Source organism: Tursiops truncatus, chromosome 14, assembly GCF_011762595.2.
Source record: "Tursiops truncatus isolate mTurTru1 chromosome 14, mTurTru1.mat.Y, whole genome shotgun sequence".
NCBI classification, from domain to species: domain Eukaryota; kingdom Metazoa; phylum Chordata; class Mammalia; order Artiodactyla; family Delphinidae; genus Tursiops; species Tursiops truncatus.
In genome coordinates, this window is record NC_047047.1 from 68827895 (window position 1) to 68844787 (window position 16893).

At 45.7% G+C, this 16893-nt stretch overlaps 1 protein-coding gene across 11 annotated transcripts in view; it reads left to right on the forward strand.

Moving 5' to 3' along the window:
- KIF3C (kinesin family member 3C) overlaps positions 1-15129 on the forward strand; it is a 79004-nt gene extending 63875 nt beyond the window's left edge. For 7 of the 11 annotated variants that reach the window (XM_073791527.1, XM_033838911.2, XM_033838912.2 and 4 more), the window contains 4 exons: positions 747-865; positions 1338-1454; positions 11963-12421; positions 12661-15129. In XM_073791527.1, coding sequence (XP_073647628.1) covers positions 747-865; positions 1338-1454; positions 11963-12421; positions 12661-12754 — 789 coding nt within the window. In that variant the 3' untranslated portion in view covers positions 12755-15129. The remainder of the gene's footprint in view (positions 1-746; positions 866-1337; positions 1455-11962; positions 12422-12660) is intronic. The other 4 variants (XM_033838915.2, XM_033838916.2, XM_033838914.2 and 1 more) reach the window with 4 other exon arrangements.
- Positions 15130-16893: the final 1764 nt, after the last annotated feature.

Here is a 16893-nt window from a genome sequence, read left to right on the forward strand (position 1 = left end):
GGTTAGGAGTGGGACAGGAAGGTTGGAGCTGCCCTCCACACCCCTACTTTTTTTTTTTTTTTGCGGTACGCGAGCCTCTCACTGTTGTGGCCTCTCCCGTTGCGGAGCACAGGCTCCAGACGCTTAGGCTCAGCGGCCATGGCTCACGGGCCCAGCCGCTCCGCAGCATGTGGGATCTTCGCGGACCGGGGCACAAACCCGTGTCCCCTGCATCGGCAGGCGGACTCTCAACCACTGCGCCACCAGGGAAGCCCCACACCCCTACTTTCGAGAGCCGCTGGAGAGGCAGGAGTAGGATGGGTCACCTTGCAAACTGGCTGAGGCTCCCTTCCTTCCCTGAGCCCTGGATGGCAGTCCTGATACTCGCGTCCTGATTCCGGCTCTTCTGTTATCTCGTTGTATAACCTTGAGCAAGTCTGTGCCTGAGTTTCCTCACCTATAAAAGGGGGTGTTGGACCAGAAGGTCCCTCGGGTCCCTTCAGATTTGAACATTGCACGATGTGGACAGCAGCTGAGAGAGCAGGTTAACAGGCCACAGTGTGGGAGGGACAGGGCAGCCTTTAGAATAACCCATTCCGATGGATGGTGGGGCAGGAGGGAGCTTCAGAGGTGGGCCCTGGGCTCATCCTGGACCGAGCTGGTGGACCCTGAGCCTGCAGCCGTCGGGACCCAGGCTGGGTGAGCGGAGCGGAGCCACATTGGTTGCCACACTGCACAGCCTCTGAGCTGCACCTGTCCCCACCCAGCTCTACGCCAAGCTGCAGGCGGTGAAGGCGGAGATCCAGGACCAGCACGATGAGTACATCCGCGTGCGGCAGGACCTGGAAGAGGCACAGAATGAGCAGACCCGGGAGCTCAAGCTCAAGTAGGGCCCCTCCTCTTTCCATCTGGGGCTCTCACAGCCATCCCTCAGGCCCTGGGCCTCTCCTTGACAGGCTCCTCTCTTTCCTGAAGGCTTCATTCCAACTGTCTCCTCACCCATGTCCATGTACCTTAGGAACAGAATGTGTCTGAGGGATGGGGGAGGGGCCCATTGGAGTTTCCTCTACCTCCTGTTTCCTCCTTCCTCTCCTCGGCCTGCATTTGATGCACTCCGCAAAGAGCATGCCGGGTGCTGCCCAGAAGTAACTCCTAAGGCCCTGAGTCTATAATTTTTGCATTAGAAACTGCGATTTGCAAGCTCTATTATTTCTCTAGGGATTCCCTCCCCCCGACTTTTTGGTTTTTCCACCTTCTCTGTTCCCTCTGCCTCTTTGCTTCTTTTTTCTCATCCTTCAACCTTCATATACACTGTGCGGTCTCACGTGATCCCCTGTCTACCTCATTCCTCCTCCCAGGTACCTAATCATCGAGAACTTCATCCCCCCTGAGGAGAAGAACAAGATCATGAACCGGCTTTTCCTGGACTGCGAGGAGGAGCAATGGAAGTTCCAGCCCCTCATGCCCGGTGGAGGGTGAGTCCTTCACCAGCTGTCTGGGCCTAGGGACTTGCCAGCTCGCCCCAGGCCCGGGGTGGCCAGGGGCCTGGGGGAGACGGACGTTTTAGTGGATTGGGGAGGGCTGGGAAGGATGCAGATGGAAGATGGGTTTCCCAGGACCTAATGTTGGGGTCTCCATGAAGGAAGGAGTGTCAAGTACAGTGTCTCATTGGTCTGGGATGCAGAAAATACTAGCTGGCTAACATTTGGCCAGTCTGGTGAGTATTCATTTGTCAGATGCCAAAAACAGCAACAACAGATAATATTGCCAAGCACTAACTATGTGTTGGACACTGTAGGAGACTCTGCAGATGGGAGGTAAATCAGACACAGTCAGAGCTCACAGTCCAGTGGGGAATACAGAAAAGTAATCAGATCAAGAAATGATAGAGATGTGAGGTCCTTGTAGCCTCACTCAGCTGGGTGATTCAGCATTTCCACCTGTTTCCACATCCTAGCTCTTAGGTAACAGAGCTAAGTGCATTTAGCTCTGGGTGTGCCTTTCCCTCTGCTGGTGGCCATGAAGAACAAGACTGGATATTCAAACCCAGCAGAGTGACTAGCTCACCCAGCTGGACCACTGTCCCTTCATTGACAATCTGTGTACAGAGGTGTTCAGGAGGCCTGACACCAATGCACTTCCCTAGAGATTCTTTGCTCTATCTATCCCAGGAATATTAACGCCAAGATAGGGCAGGAGTCTCCCCAAAGCTGGGGTGGGAAGCTAGCTGTAGAGGTCTACAGCTTCTCACTGGAACAACAGACGCCTACTTAATTTGTCTACTTTCTGAAGGGCTGATCCTACGCAAGGCAACACTACACAAGTTTGTAAGTGGCAAGTTCTTGAGTAAAGGACTTTTCAATGGCATCAGTTTGGATTTAAATCCACCTTTCCAATCTAAGTGGAGGCCTGCAGTAGTACGTCATCTAATGCAGAAGTTCTCCACCCTGGCTGCAACTAGAATCACCTGTGAGCTGGGCTCCAGAGTCTGATTTAAAGGGTCTTCCATGGATCCCAGGGCTTAAGAAAAATTGTTTTCAAGGCTTCCAGCTGATTCTACAGGAAGCTAGGTTCAAAAACTACCACTCCAGCACCATCTGCTGGAGGAAGATGCTGGGGAGGCTTCTGCTTCGTAGAGTTATTTTGTGCTTACAGAGTTCTTGAGTTTAAAGTTTGTAGGTGGAGGAATTCCTTTACATTGGATAGAGATGGGATGAGAGACGCTCTGAGAAGGCGTGTGTTTTTAAAAAATTTTTAATTTTGAAAAGCAAGAATAGTACAAAGAATTCCCATATGCCCTTCACCCAAACTCCCCGGTTGTTAGCATCTTGCCACATCTTGCTTTATTAATCCCCTCCCGTCAACCATTTGAAATTAAATTGCAGACAGTCAACCCTTTACCCATATTTCCTAAGAGTGAGGACATTCTCTTACATAACCACAGTACAGTGATCAAATTCAGGAAATTCTGTTACCTCAATAATGTCCTTTACAGCAATTCCCCCACCGGCTCACCTGCGATGGTGCATTGCATTTAATTGTCATGCCTGTTCCATCTCCTTTAATCTGGAACTGAGAATGGATCTTGATTTGAGTTTTGAAAATTTCATGCTTCAGAGGAGTTTACTCATTTCTCAAAACGTTGTCCCTGCAGTTTTTACTTGACCACCTAAGCACAGAATCCAGACTCCAAAGCATGGTGGGTGCTTTGCCTGAAGCTAAGATAAGCTTTCTGCTTAATGGTTAGGAATCTCCATTCTTTGTTCTGGTTTTTTTTAAGTTTACTTTCTTCCTTTTACTCGAATAACTTTTAAATTAAAAAACCTTTTAAATAACTTCTTTCTCTTTTTTTTTTTGCAAAAATAAAATGGTTTGCATACACTGAAAAACCATTCACAGATTTTTAAAAATAAAACAGCTATCTTAAAACAGCACATGTTAAATAATTTTTAGAGTAGATACCAGTAACACCTTTTTTTTTTTCTTTTTTTTTTTGCGGTATGCAGGCCTCTTACTGTTGTGGCCTCTCCCGTTGCGGAGCACAGGCTCCGGACGCGCAGGCTCAGCAGCCATGGCTCACGGGCCCAGCCGCTCCGCTGCATGTGGGATCTTCCCAGACCGGGGCACGAACCCGTGTCCCCTGCATCGGCAGGCGTACTCTCAACCACTGCGCCACCAGGGAAGCCCAGTAACAACTTTTAAAAAGAAAGAAGTCCTCCAAAATATAGATTGGTATCTTTGCTTACTGTTGAGCTATTGCCTTTCCTAGCCTCTTATCCCTCTCTTTGCTTTAAAGGAGAATTTGTGCTCTTTACATGTTCTTTTCTAGGCCTCAGAACCAGAACCTTTCTGGGCGGAGGGAGTTGCCTGTGATGTTCTTTTCCCACCTTTCCCTTCTCTTCTGATTCCCCCCACCATCCTTCTTGCTCTTGGAAAGTAATGCAAAGAGAGAAAGATTCAGTGTTTTCTTTGCCATTAGGAAGCCTAAGAATTCAGCTCTTTCCTCAAAATCTGCTTGTGGGGAATTCCCTGGCGGTCCAGTGGTTGGGACTCCACACTTCCACTGCAGGGAGCACGGGTTTCATTCCTAGTCAGGGAATTAAGATCCCGCATGCCATGAGGAGGCCAAAACAACAAAGAAACAAATAAACAAGCAAAAAACCAAACAAACAAAAAAAAAACAGGCTCAAAGCAGGCAGTGGGCTTTAGCTTACGCTATAGTGTCCCATAACTCTTTGGGAAGAACTGGTCTCGACATACATACCCCTTTGACTTAAATCTGCACACAGTTGCTCCCCAGCCTGCATTTGTACATCTCTATTAGCAGTGCTTCTAACTGGATCCCAGATAGACTGTGTTCCCTTAAAATTTTATATTAAAATTGTAAGGATATAAATACATTTACAAGCTTTTTCAAAATTATGGTTAAGTATATTCACAACTTAAACATGCTGTTTTATACAGAATATATATTTACCTCCTCAGAATACAGAGAATATATATTTTGTGTAGAAAATATCAAAATATATCTGGGTAAGGGTAAAATGTATTAAGGCAATTGTGACATCCCAGTGTTCTCCACTGTACTTAAATACGGTTGATATAAACAGGTATTATAAATTTCTTTAAGAAAAATTCCAATAAATAAATTACTTCAAAAAGACATTAATAAATACCAGGTAGTCAAATACATGCTATTCTGAATTACTACTACAGATTATTTTCTTTTTTCTAATGTCACTTGTCCATTGTCTGATAACTGCAATAAATAATATTTATCTCAGAACTTAAAAAAAAATCACAAAAATACTAAAGAAAAGTAATAATAGGGCATCCCAGATGGTGCAGTGGTTAAGAATCCACCTGCCAATGCAGAGGACACGAGTTTGAGCCCTGGTCTGGGAAGATCCCACATGCCGTGGAACAACTAAGCCCGTGCACCACAACTACTGAGCCTGTGCTCTAGAGCCCGTGAGCCACAAGTACTGAGTCCGTATGCCACAACTACTGAAGCCCGCTCGCCTAGAGCCCGTGCTCCGCAACAAGAGGAGCCACCACAATGAGAAGCCCACGTACTACAAAGAAGAGTAGCCCCCGCTTGCCACAACTAGAGAAAGCCCACACGCAGCAACGAAGACCCAACACAGCCAAAGATAGATAAATAAATAAATAAATTACAAAAAAAAAGAAAAGAAAAGTAATAATAGATCTAGGAAGTTTTTATACAAAACAAATTTTTAAAATTACTTTCTACTGGGACTTCCCTGGCGGTTCAGTGGTTAAGACTCCAGGCTTCCACTGCAGAGGGCACGGGTTTGATCCCTGGTGTGGGAACTAAGATCCCACATGCCGCACGGTGCAGCCAAAAATCCTCAAGCTCTGACAGCTCAATAAATTCATTTTTAAATAAATTCAACCTCAATAAATTCATTTTTTTTAAAATTACTTTTGTATAGCAGCAGTTGGTGGTTAAAATAAAGTAAAAACAATTCCCTCCTAATTGGAATTCCCAAGCATGATAGTGACTCAGCAACAGAGAGCCCCAGGGTAGCATCACGGTGTAAGAATCACTGGCCTGGATCTCTGAGATCTTTTGCCCCAAGCCCCTCCTTTCATAGCGGAAGGCTGAGGGTGGGCAGGTCCTTGGACGCAGCTTCCCGCATTTCGGGGAGCCCTGTGGACTGAGACTGTAGAACAAGCTGCCTCTCTGGGAGGATTGGGTCCCACTGTTTGCAACATAACTTAATCAGGGCTGAAAAACCTCTTTCTTCCCAAAGCATATTTAACTAATCAAGGCATTGTCCCATTTGCTCAATTCAAGTGTGGAATATTTTGCTTCCGTTTGGCCTGTGGTGTGTTGGGGATTAGAACACGGAAGGCTGCTCAAAAGGAGAGGAAAAAAGCATTGTTGGAAAGAAATTACCTAAAGTCATACCGTCCCTTTAGAAAGGTTTTGTTGGAAAAACGTTTCCCCTCTTCCACTAGCTGCAAGCATTTACCCCCCACACTCTTCCCTGGGCCTCTCTTTAAAACAAGGAGTTATTGTCGGGGAGCTCTTGAAACACACTCTGAATCAACTTATTCTGGACGTCTATCCCTTTTTCTTTTTTCTCCACTACCTCTAGGCCACTGCTAGTTGATGCACAATAACTTCAGGTGAGGTCCCTTCCACAATCACAAACAATTTTGTGTTAAAGTTACTTTGCAAAACACATTTCTGCAGCCAGCTCTAACCATAACTATTTTACAAATATGACCTTTTATTTTTGGTTACTCATCATGGACCTTATTTTTAATTGTGTTTATACAAAACTGTCTTCTAAGGGTTGTATATTTGGCAATGTCTGTAGCCCATGGTTTACAGTTCACAAAATTCTATTGGTAACTTTAGCCACTTGCCTTTTGCAATCCCTGCTATCCTAGACTCTTTTCAAAGTATCGTGGTGCAGTAGAAAGAGACTGGATTTTGGATTTAGAACGTTCTGAATTCTAGTCCCTGCTCTGCCTTGAGAAGGTTTTTTTTTAACCTCTCTGAACCCAAGTTCAGATAAAAGTTGGGATAAAAAAAAAAAAAATCCCTGCGGGATTATCAAGATTGAAGTGAGATAGTGTGTGTGGTGCGTGTTGGAGGTGGGGTGGAGGGTGTTCCAGGCCAGTACCTGGCACAGAGAAGATGATCCATAAATGGCTGCAATAGCACCAGTAAAAAAAAAAAAAAAAATAGTACCAGTGAGCCAGTATGATAATTGTGGGCACTCCAGAGAAACCAGTTTGCCATCATGCCTTACAAGTGCCATAGAAGGACAGTTTGGTTTGTTGCTTTCGTTCTAGATTTTGATCTTTAAATCAGGCTGCCTCCAAATTTAGAGAGAGAGAGAGCAGAGCATTCCTTGCTCTAAATAGAATCAGCATAGAAAGTTAAACTGGTTTCCTTACAGAGGCAAAGTTTACCTCAGTCAGAACATGCTCAGCTCTGAGTTGAGTCCCTAGATTCATTCACAGGCCTGTGACAGCTGAAAAAGAATCTGAAACAGGGAGAAGTTTTTGCCTGCCCGGGCAGGCTGTGTGCCGTGTGAAGGGGAACTGGGAAGAAGAGTGGGATTTCAGACACGCAGGGGGGATGCTACAAGGTGGACAGCTCACCTGCAGGGAAGGAGGGATCCAATCATGGAGAAAAGTCAGATTTGCTGTGTCAGGTGCTTGTAAAGGACCGAGAAGGAAAACACACCCTATGATGCTGGCTGCCGGGTTTCAGAACAGGAGGGGGGAAAGGTGGTGAGCAGACAGAGCTGGTAATGAGATTGGGGTCAGCCTGTGAGATGGGACTGAGAGAGAACTTTTTAATATTAAGAGGAAAATCTATATAATCTCGTGATAGAAGCCATGTGGAGGGAGGGTCATAAGAGAACTCTGGGGATCTACGACGCACAGGATAGCTGTTGTGGGTTTCTTTCAAGAGGGATGGATACTTGCAGAGCCAGGCCTCCACTCTAGGCTGTCAGCCACAACCTGCTTACTACAGACGGATCAATCATGGAAAGTAGGCCTGAGGCAGAGGAGAGAGTAGATGGGAAGCTTGGTGTCCCAATTACAGACTCCCCTCCCCCACCCCCTGCTTCCCACCTGCCACCCAGAATAGCCCTGGCATCTTTATTGGGTCAGGCTGCCAATTCGCCCTGATCCACTGCTCTGCTCACCCAGCCCTGTCCCCCTGTGCTGTTCCCAGAGCCTGCAGCCTTCAAGGCACGCTCAGGCCCAGGCTGTTCTGTGTGCTCTCCTGAAAGGCAGCGTGGCATCCTAAAAAGAGTATTTGGGAAGAATCCATTCCGAGTCTCTTCCTAATTGTACGATCTTGGACACAAAGGCGCTTTTGCTTTTCTGAGCCTCCTCTCCTTGTCTGCCCTGCCTGCACCTCAGGAGGTTGTAAAGTTCAAATGGGATGCACAGATGCACCTTATAAATGATAAGTTGTTATTTTACTGATTTTCCCGCTCCCCTCCCCCGGTGCTGCCACTCTCCACATGCACAGCCCGCCCACCTTCCAGAGGGGCCATAGCAGCAGCACCAGCTGGGGCTTCCACAGCCTCGTCTGCCTTGTTTTCATCTATGAAGAGGGGTCGGCAGGGACCCTAAGTGGGATCCGCACTCTTTTATATACACTTGGTAAAAAAAAAACCCTGGGAATGTGGTTCTTGTTACTCTCTGTGGCAGAAGGCGGGCATTGTTCCGTCGGCGCCTGCACGGCTTGTTCTCCTATTCAAGGACAGAGTGTCCTATCTCTGAATTACTCAGCCTGTTTCTTCTCTTCTGTTTTCTGTCTGCCTTTTGGCTTTTTTCGTTGCTCATCTGTATCCCTGTTTGAAATTAGCAAGTGGAATTGAGAATTAATAATCATCACAGCTGCCACGTGTTGAGCCCTTGCGGTGTACTGTGCTAAGTGCTTATCTTGTTTAATCTCAGCAGTTCTGTAGGATCGCGATGAGATATCTGAGGCTCAGAGATACTAAGCCGCTTCCCAAGGTAACAAAGTTGTAAGGGGTAGAGCCAACATTCAAACTCAGATCTACCTCACTCCAAACCCTGTATTATGTTTTTTAGTGGAAATAACTTGTTTTCTTTCCTATCTTTGTTTTGAATAATACAATACCTCACACTCATTAAGTTGCTGAGAGTAAAAAGTCTTAACATACCATGAGTTGGCCAGGATATAGAGCAATGGGAACTTTCTCGTGGTATATAGCCACTTTGAAAAGCCATTTGGCAATTTGGTAAAGCAGAAAATGCACATCGGAACCATTCCATTCCTGGGTATATACCCCAGGGAAACTTGAATATGTACTTCAAGATACCTACACAGAACTCTTCACAACAGCACTGTGTTAAATAGAAAAGGAGAGAGAAAAAGGAATTGACCTAGATGTCTATCAACAAGAGAATATATAAAAAAACATATATATATATAACATATATAAAATGCTATATTGAAACCTTAAGATAGTCAATATAGTTAAACTTTAATCATCTAATCTAGAGCAGCATGGATAAATATAAAAGCCATGTTTGTTGGGCACAAAACAATATAGTATGTATACCATACAGTATAAAACTAAGAAGTAGGCATACAGATACCATATATATTGTTTATGAATAGCCACATATATAAATAATTATAAAAATATGCCTGACATTGATAAGCACGAAACTCAAGAGAGTGATTAATTCTGGGGAAGGAAAGTGATGGAGTCTTAAAAACTGTGTCTACATTTTATTTCTTAAAGATTTGGTGTTAAGTATAATAAAATGTTAAGATTTGACAATGCTGGATGATAGGCGAACAGATATATATTCCATGCTTTTCTGAGTATTTGAAATAATTTATTAGATAAAAGATCAACCATACATTGTAAAAAATTTAGATATTGCAGAAAGGCATAAAGGTAATAAAAATCACCCATAATCACTCGATCCAAAGACAATCATTGTTAACATTTTGTTGAATATCCAGACTTTTTTCTAAGCATCCACGCACGTACACACACTCCTATAAAAACAAAACAAAAAAATGTCATCTTTTTATCTGCTTTTTTATTTACTATGTTGTGGAAACCTTTTCATGTCTACACAGAGCCATAAGACAATTGAAATGACTACATACTATTCCTTCACCTGGCTGAATAATAAACTGGTCCCTATTGGTGCACATTTGGGTTGTTTCTAATTGTTTGCATTTGTAAATAATATTGCAGCAAACATCTCTGCTTATAAATTGTCCCTATCTCTGATTATTTCCTTAGGGAAATTCCTAGGACTGGGAATTTGGGTCAAAGAATATGCACTTTTTAAAAGCCAAGCCTGGGAGTTCCCTGGTGGTCTAGTGGTTAGGGTTCAGTGCCTTCAGCACTCAGTCCCTGGTTGGGGAACTGAGATCCTGCAGACCACGATACACGGCCAAAAAATCAAACAAAAAAAGCCAAGCCTGAGTTTTGTATGTTTTATAAATGATACCTTTATTGAGATGTAATTCACATATCATAAAATTCACCATTTTAAAGGGTATAATTCAGTGGATTTTAGTATATTCACAGAGTTGTATAACATTACCACTATCTAATTCCAGAACATTTTCATCACTCCAGAAAGAAACCCCAAACCCATTAGCTGTCACTTCTCATTCTCCCCAGTGTCCCCCATCCCTAGGAAACCACCAATCTACTTTCTGTCACTATGGACTTGCCTATTCCAGATACTTGATATAAATGGAATCATATCACATGTGGTCTTTGGTGTCTGCCTTCTTTCACTTGGCAAAATGTTTTCAAGTTTCATCCACCTTGTAGCATGCATCAGTCCTTCATTCCTTTTTGTTGCCAAATAATATTCCATTCTATGATATTCCACATTTTGTTTATTTATTCATAAGTCAATGGTCATTGGGGTTATTTCTACTTTCTGGCTATTATGAATAATGCTTCTATGAACATTTATATACAAGTTTTTGCGTGAGCATGATTTCAATTCTCTTGATTATATGTATCTAGTAGTGGAAGTACTAGGTCATATGGCAACTCTATGTTTAACTTTTTGAAAAACTACCAAACTGTTTCCAAAGTGACTGCATCATTTTATATTCCCACCAACAATGCATGAAGTTTCCCATTTCTCTATATCTTCACCAACATGTGCTCTTTTCTGTCTTCTTTGATTATAGTCATCCTAGTGGCTGTGAAGTGGTATCTCATTATGGTTTTGATTCACATTTCCATAATGACTAATAATGTTGAGCTTTTCTTGTGCTTATTGGCCATTTGTATATTTTCTTTGGAGAAATGGCTACCCAGATCTTTTGTCCATTTTTAAACAGGGTTATTTGTCTTTTTATTCTTGATTTGTAAATGTTACTTATATATTCTAGATATAAGTCCTTTATCACATTTATGAGTTGCAAGTAATTTCTCCCATTTTGAAGATTGTTATTTCACTTTTTTTATGATGTCCCTTGAAGCACAGAAATTTTTAGTTTTCAATGAAGTCCTATTTATTTTTTCTTTGGTTGCTTGGGCTTTTGATGTCATATCTAAGAAACCATTGCCTAATCTAAGGTCATGAAGATTTACTCCTTTGTTTTATTCTAAGAGTTTTATAGTTTTAGCTCCTACATTTAAGTCTATGATTAATTTTGAGTTAGTTTTTTATATATGGTACAAGGGAAGGGTCCAACTTCATTTTCTTGTGTGTGGATATCCAGTTGTCCCTGTAGCATTTGCTGAAGAGACTGTTCACTCCCTGTTGAATGGTCTTGGTACCCTTATAGAGAATCAATTGACTGAAAATATTGGGCTGGCCAAAGAGTTCGTTCGGCTTTTTCAGTAACATCTTATGGAAAAACCTGAACCAACTTTTTGGCCCACCCCATATGAGGATTTATTTCTGGATTCTCAATTCTATTCCATTGGTCCATAGGTCGGTCCTTCTGCCAGTATCACACAGCCTTGGTTACTATAGCTTTGAAATAAGTTTTGAAACTGGGAAATGTGAATCCTCTACTTTTGTTATTTTTCAAGATTGTTTTGGCTAGTTTGGAACACCTGCAGTTCAAGCCTGAGTTTCTAATCATTTTATTGTGTTAAATCCTATGAAGGAAAATGAAAAGCAGAACCACTAATTGATGGTCTTATATAGTGTGTGAAGTCAGTCTACGAGTCTGACAGCTAAAAATAAGATTGGATTTCCTTTCTTTTTTCCAGCCTTTAGTCAAACCTTTTCACTGTGGAAAATAATTGAAGCAACAAGAGTGGAGAAATATGTGTCTCCTTGTGTTATACTATTTTGAGTTGTCAGGTTGTATTAGAGCAAAGAAAAGAAAATTCCAGAACCTGCAGTGTGCAGGGCCTACTGACTACCTGAATGGTGCTTAACCCATCATGATATCATTTTCCCTTTGTGTTCGGAGGAAATAGATTTAAATATAGCCTCTTCCCTACAGCAGTAACAGCCAAATGAAGAAGCGGCCAACATCTGCAGTGGGCTACAAGAGGCCTATCAGCCAGTATGCTCGGGTTGCCATGGCAATGGGGTCACACCCCAGGTATAGGGTAAGAAGCTGGGAAGTAGAAGGGGGAGGGGAGAGAGCGCCCAAGGGAGGTGATGCTCACAACCTCTGCTTCCTCTACCTGCCTCATCACCCTTGCTACTCCCGTTATTTCCCAAGTGCCCAGAAGATGCAGGCATCAGGGCCAGTGCTCACGTCTGGCCTGATATTCCCACCACAGGCCGAGAACATCATGTTTCTGGAGTTGGATGTGTCCCCTCCAGCGGTCTTTGAGATGGAATTCTCTCATGATCAAGAACAAGACCCCCGTGCATTACACATGGAGAGACTCATGCGGTTGGACAGCTTTCTGGAAAGGCCTTCCACATCTAAAGTCCGAAAGTCCAGATCCTGGTCAGTACCATCACGGTCAGAGTGGGCAGTAGACTTAGAAGGCATGGTAACCCCATGGGCTGGTTGAGGCTGAGGAGGGCTTGGGTTGTACCCAAAGGGCATGAAGGGAGAGTGAAAACTGGGGCTGTGGGAGCCAACTTCCTATAGCGAGAGGATGAGGGAAAGAAAACTCCTCACTTTTCTGTTTCCTGCACTTCCCCACCCTCCCCTCTCGCCCACCTCATCCCCTTCCCCTGCAGGTGCCAGAGTCCTCAGCGGCCTCCACCTTCCATTGCACACGCCTCGCTGGCCTCCGCTGCTCTGCTCCCCACGACAGCGCTAGACCACGAGTGACAACCTTCAGTCGGGCTGCCCATCCCCCAGACCCCAGGGACGGGGCAGCCAACCCTGGATCATCTCGCCTGACGCTCGGTGTGCGTGCGTGCGTGCGTGCGTGTGTGTGCGCATGTGCATATGTGTGCGGGGCGAGAATCTGGCAGACCGTGCCTCTGCTGGCTCTCAGCCTCCTTTATTTAATTAATGTTATTTATTCGTGGAGCTTAGTTCTTGTGGGAGAGGTGCCCTCGCCTGAGCTTGCCATGGTCGCCGCACAGCCTCCTCGTCTCCTGACTTTAGACCCCCGCCCCAATCAGACCTCATGCTCCTCCCTGTCAGTTGCCCCCAGAAGGGAGGGCGGCGGGGCCTGAGAAGAGAGTGCTTTTTCTACCCGAGCGCGCTCCGTAATCTCCCATCTCCTCCTGCACTGCCGGTAAGCAGCTCCTGAGCACTTTCTGGGACTAGAAAAATGCTAGGTGTCCACCGAGGCCAAGAGACATCCATCCTGGTGGTGTTGAGCCTGTGCTTCCGGCGGACAGAGACCGCTCTCCACTTTCTGGGTCGCAAACAACCTCTTTCGGTTTCTTGGGCTCCTTTTCAAGGACTCCAGTGACCTCAGCCACACGGTCCATGCTTTTCAGCTTTGGCAAGAACTCATGGCTTCCCAAACTCTGCTTCCTGCCCACCTTCCCAACCCGTGGATGCGAACTGTGAACCCACCGGTTGCTGCCTCCTTGGGACCTTCAAGAAATGGAACAGTAATAGAGACAATGTGGACAGTCATCGAGGGACGGCCCTTTGTTTCTGTCCCCTCGGAGAACTACCCTTGGCCGACAAGCAATCAGGCCAGCTCCCCATCTTCGAGATGCTGCTCCTTCCTGCTTTCATCATTTTCCTTGCAGCTGCCTGGATCCCCGTTCACAGTGGAAGGGATCAGTATCCTTCTCCCTCTGGCTAAACAAAGGTACCACAGAATCTGTTGCTTTTCCCCCTCACTGAGCACAGGAGATGGAGGCCCAGGCGCAACCTGCCAACTCTGCCTGTTACCCCTGTTTCTGAATCACGTATGTTGGGCACTGTTTTGTTGACAAGACTGACCCTTTCTTCAGCATTGTGCAAATTGGTCCCTAGGGAAGTACTCCTCACTTTCCTTTGTGACAACCCGGTATGTCTCCAGGTATCTCGAGTAAATTTCTACCAAAAAAAGAGAGATTAATTTTCATTGACTTACCTTTTAATTGTATATTTTAGTGGAAGGGTAAAGAGGTAATCATGAATGAAAACATGTGGTTTGGGATTTCAAAACGACCTGATAATGGAGTCTCCAGTTCCTAGAACATGAGGAGTTTTGTCACTGGGGGAAAGGCATGAAACTGACATGAAATTGGGGGCGTGGGAGGTGGCGGTAGGGGCCGACTACCTGGTTTTTCTCTTTCCGTCAGGAACGGAAAGCTTCTTGCACAGTTCAAGTTCTGCTCTAAGGACCAAGCTATGGTTTAGTTTAATTCAGTGATGCTGTCATCGCTGCCGTAACTACGGGACCAGGTAGCTGGGCCACTCAGTTGCCACTTGCTTCTGTCCTTCAAGGAAATAACAGTTCTCATCAGAGCCCAGGAGATTATTTGAGACCCAGGATTCAGATCAGAGCTTCGGCTGTGGCTGGGACAAGACCAGTGTGTAGAAATTTCCCAGGGGGCCTGGGCGCAGAGGGACCTCCAGTCCTGCGCTGAGCAGCCTCTCCCACTGACCTCTTTCTCATTTGTGGAGGAAGCCGCACGTGTTAGCCCCGTTCATCACCTGGACACATCGACTCTGCGTTGTCTGGTCACTTGACCCTCACAGTCTTATAGCACAATATACCCAGCTTCTTCACCCCCTGTCTGAGGGCTGGGCCCAAGGTGTGGTCAGAGGAGGAGCTCCTGCCTGCAGTTTTGTGTACGTGTGTATGTGTGTGCGTGTTTGTGTGTGCGTTTACCTCCACGGGGGACACTCTACACTCAGTGTAAGATATGCTGGGAACAGGGCCACCGGGGTGGCTGGATCTCAGTCTCTCTGTCTCTCTCTCTCTTCTTTTCCTTTTGATGTATCAAACTCTTGGTTGACAAAGTAAGGGCCTTGATTAGGACCAAATTTCCGTGTCTGTTGCTATGGTCTTCATTTAGGACAACAGTTAGCAATGCTGTGGCCCATTCTTGTCACTCTATACATATGACGATACAGGACATATGGAATATATAAATATATATATAAAACATTACCCTCTGTCTTCTTGGCTTAGGATGAGATCTCTCTGTTGAGCTGAAATGCACCTGCAGCTCAGTGCTGCCAGCAACCTGCAGGCTCCAGCCCTGTTCTAATTAACGCAGTCGATAATAAAGGAATGAGTATCGTTACAGAGTTGGTGGCCTGCCTTCTCTTCCCTCTGACTCTTTCTACTTCTCTTTTTATGTTCTCCCTTCTCTCTCTTCCTTGTTTTTTCCAAGAGGGGTTCAAGAGTATTTGGAGCCCAGCTGCAGTGATGAGCACCTGGGAAAAGAACTGGCTGCTTAATAAAAGGGGCTCCGTCCGAGCATCAAGGCGGAGGGGGCAGGGCTCAGGCTCCAGTCTGAAGTCTGTGCCCGAGCCGTGGCAGCAGCTGTTCGTGTTCTAAGCTAGCGGTCCTCTCCCAGTTAATTCTGAGCTATTAGCAGATTTCAGAACTGCCTGTCCAGATGAGCCGTCAATATCATTTAACAGCTGTGCCCCTTCTGCTCCTCCGTTTATCAGCCAAGAGAGATTAAAACAGGCAATAATGTGTGTAAGGCACATCAATATGACTGGCACGTGGTAGGTGCTGAATTAAAATAATTCAAGACTAGCTTCCCCTTATCCTGTCTTCCCAGGGCCTCTTTCCCTCCCTCTGGGTTCTAGTTGTCGGCTCCCCGTAGCGTGGAAGTCTTACAGGAAATGAGAAGTAGTTGCTGCTAAAAAACACGAAGCCCAAGGAATTCCCTGGCAGTCCAGTTGTTAGGACTCAGCGCTTCCACTGCCAGGGGTCCGGGTTCGATCCCTGGTCAGGGAACTAAGATCCCACAAGCTGCGTGCTGCGGCCAAAAACAAACAAACAAACACGAGACCCTGACTCCTGGGAGAGCACTGAGGTTAGCCTGGCGCACAGGGCGTGGCCGCGTGCCCATTGTGGCACTGACGCTTCTCCTGGAGGGGCCTCCTGCCTCTGTGTCAGCTCCAGCCCTGAGATCCAAAGGGGTTCCAGGGCTCTGCTGCTTGAGGGATTTGCCAGGTGTTGTTAGGTACTTTACACACCCATAGTCGTTTAATCCTCCCAGGTGGGAATGGTTGTCACTGGTTTACTGATGAAATTTAGGCAAATTAACTAACTTGGCTAAAGACGTAGGGTTAGTGATGAAGCTGGACTTCCAGACTCTAAAGCCTGTATTGATTCTGTGCCTCTAGTGCATCTGCACCTCAGGACTGATAGGCACCCTACATGTTCTACAAGTAGTGCAAGCCAGGGACAGAAGGGCAGAGTGGTGGGAATAAAACCAGATCGCCAAACCCTTAACAGAAGGGCAGAGTGGTGGGAATAAAACCAGATCGCCAAACCCTTAACCTTGAGGTCCTATTTTAATACCACTCATTCCTCCCGTTAGCCGTGGGCTCACTTGTGTGGCTGGGATAGGCGGTTCTAGAGTTCCACGGACCAGCCAGGGGGCTGGAACTCACCCTTGGCTGGGGTCCCCTTGCTTGTCAGTATGGCAACTGCCGTATTTCTCTTCTTTCTCCAAGCCTGGGCACCTGACCTCCAGAGTTACTTCTTTCTGTCTTCAGACGCCTAGGTCTGGGTGTGTGTTAGTTAGAACTCTTGGCCACTACTAAAGATTCGCTTAAGTTGGCCTGAACGAAATAAGGACACGGAAGCATGCTGTGGACACCATGGGCAAGGACAGAACCAGTTCTCAGGAACGACCTAGTGCCAGGGACTCAGACCCCACAAAGACCCTCTCTATCTCACTGTACTTTCTGGGTGGGGTTCATGCTGTTTCCTCAGCTGCTCCAGTCTGTGACTTAGAATATACGCCTGCCAGCAGCTCTGTTTACATGACTCAGTCATTCGGAGAGACTTAGAAGTCCCAGTGCCAACTTCATGGGAATGTGAT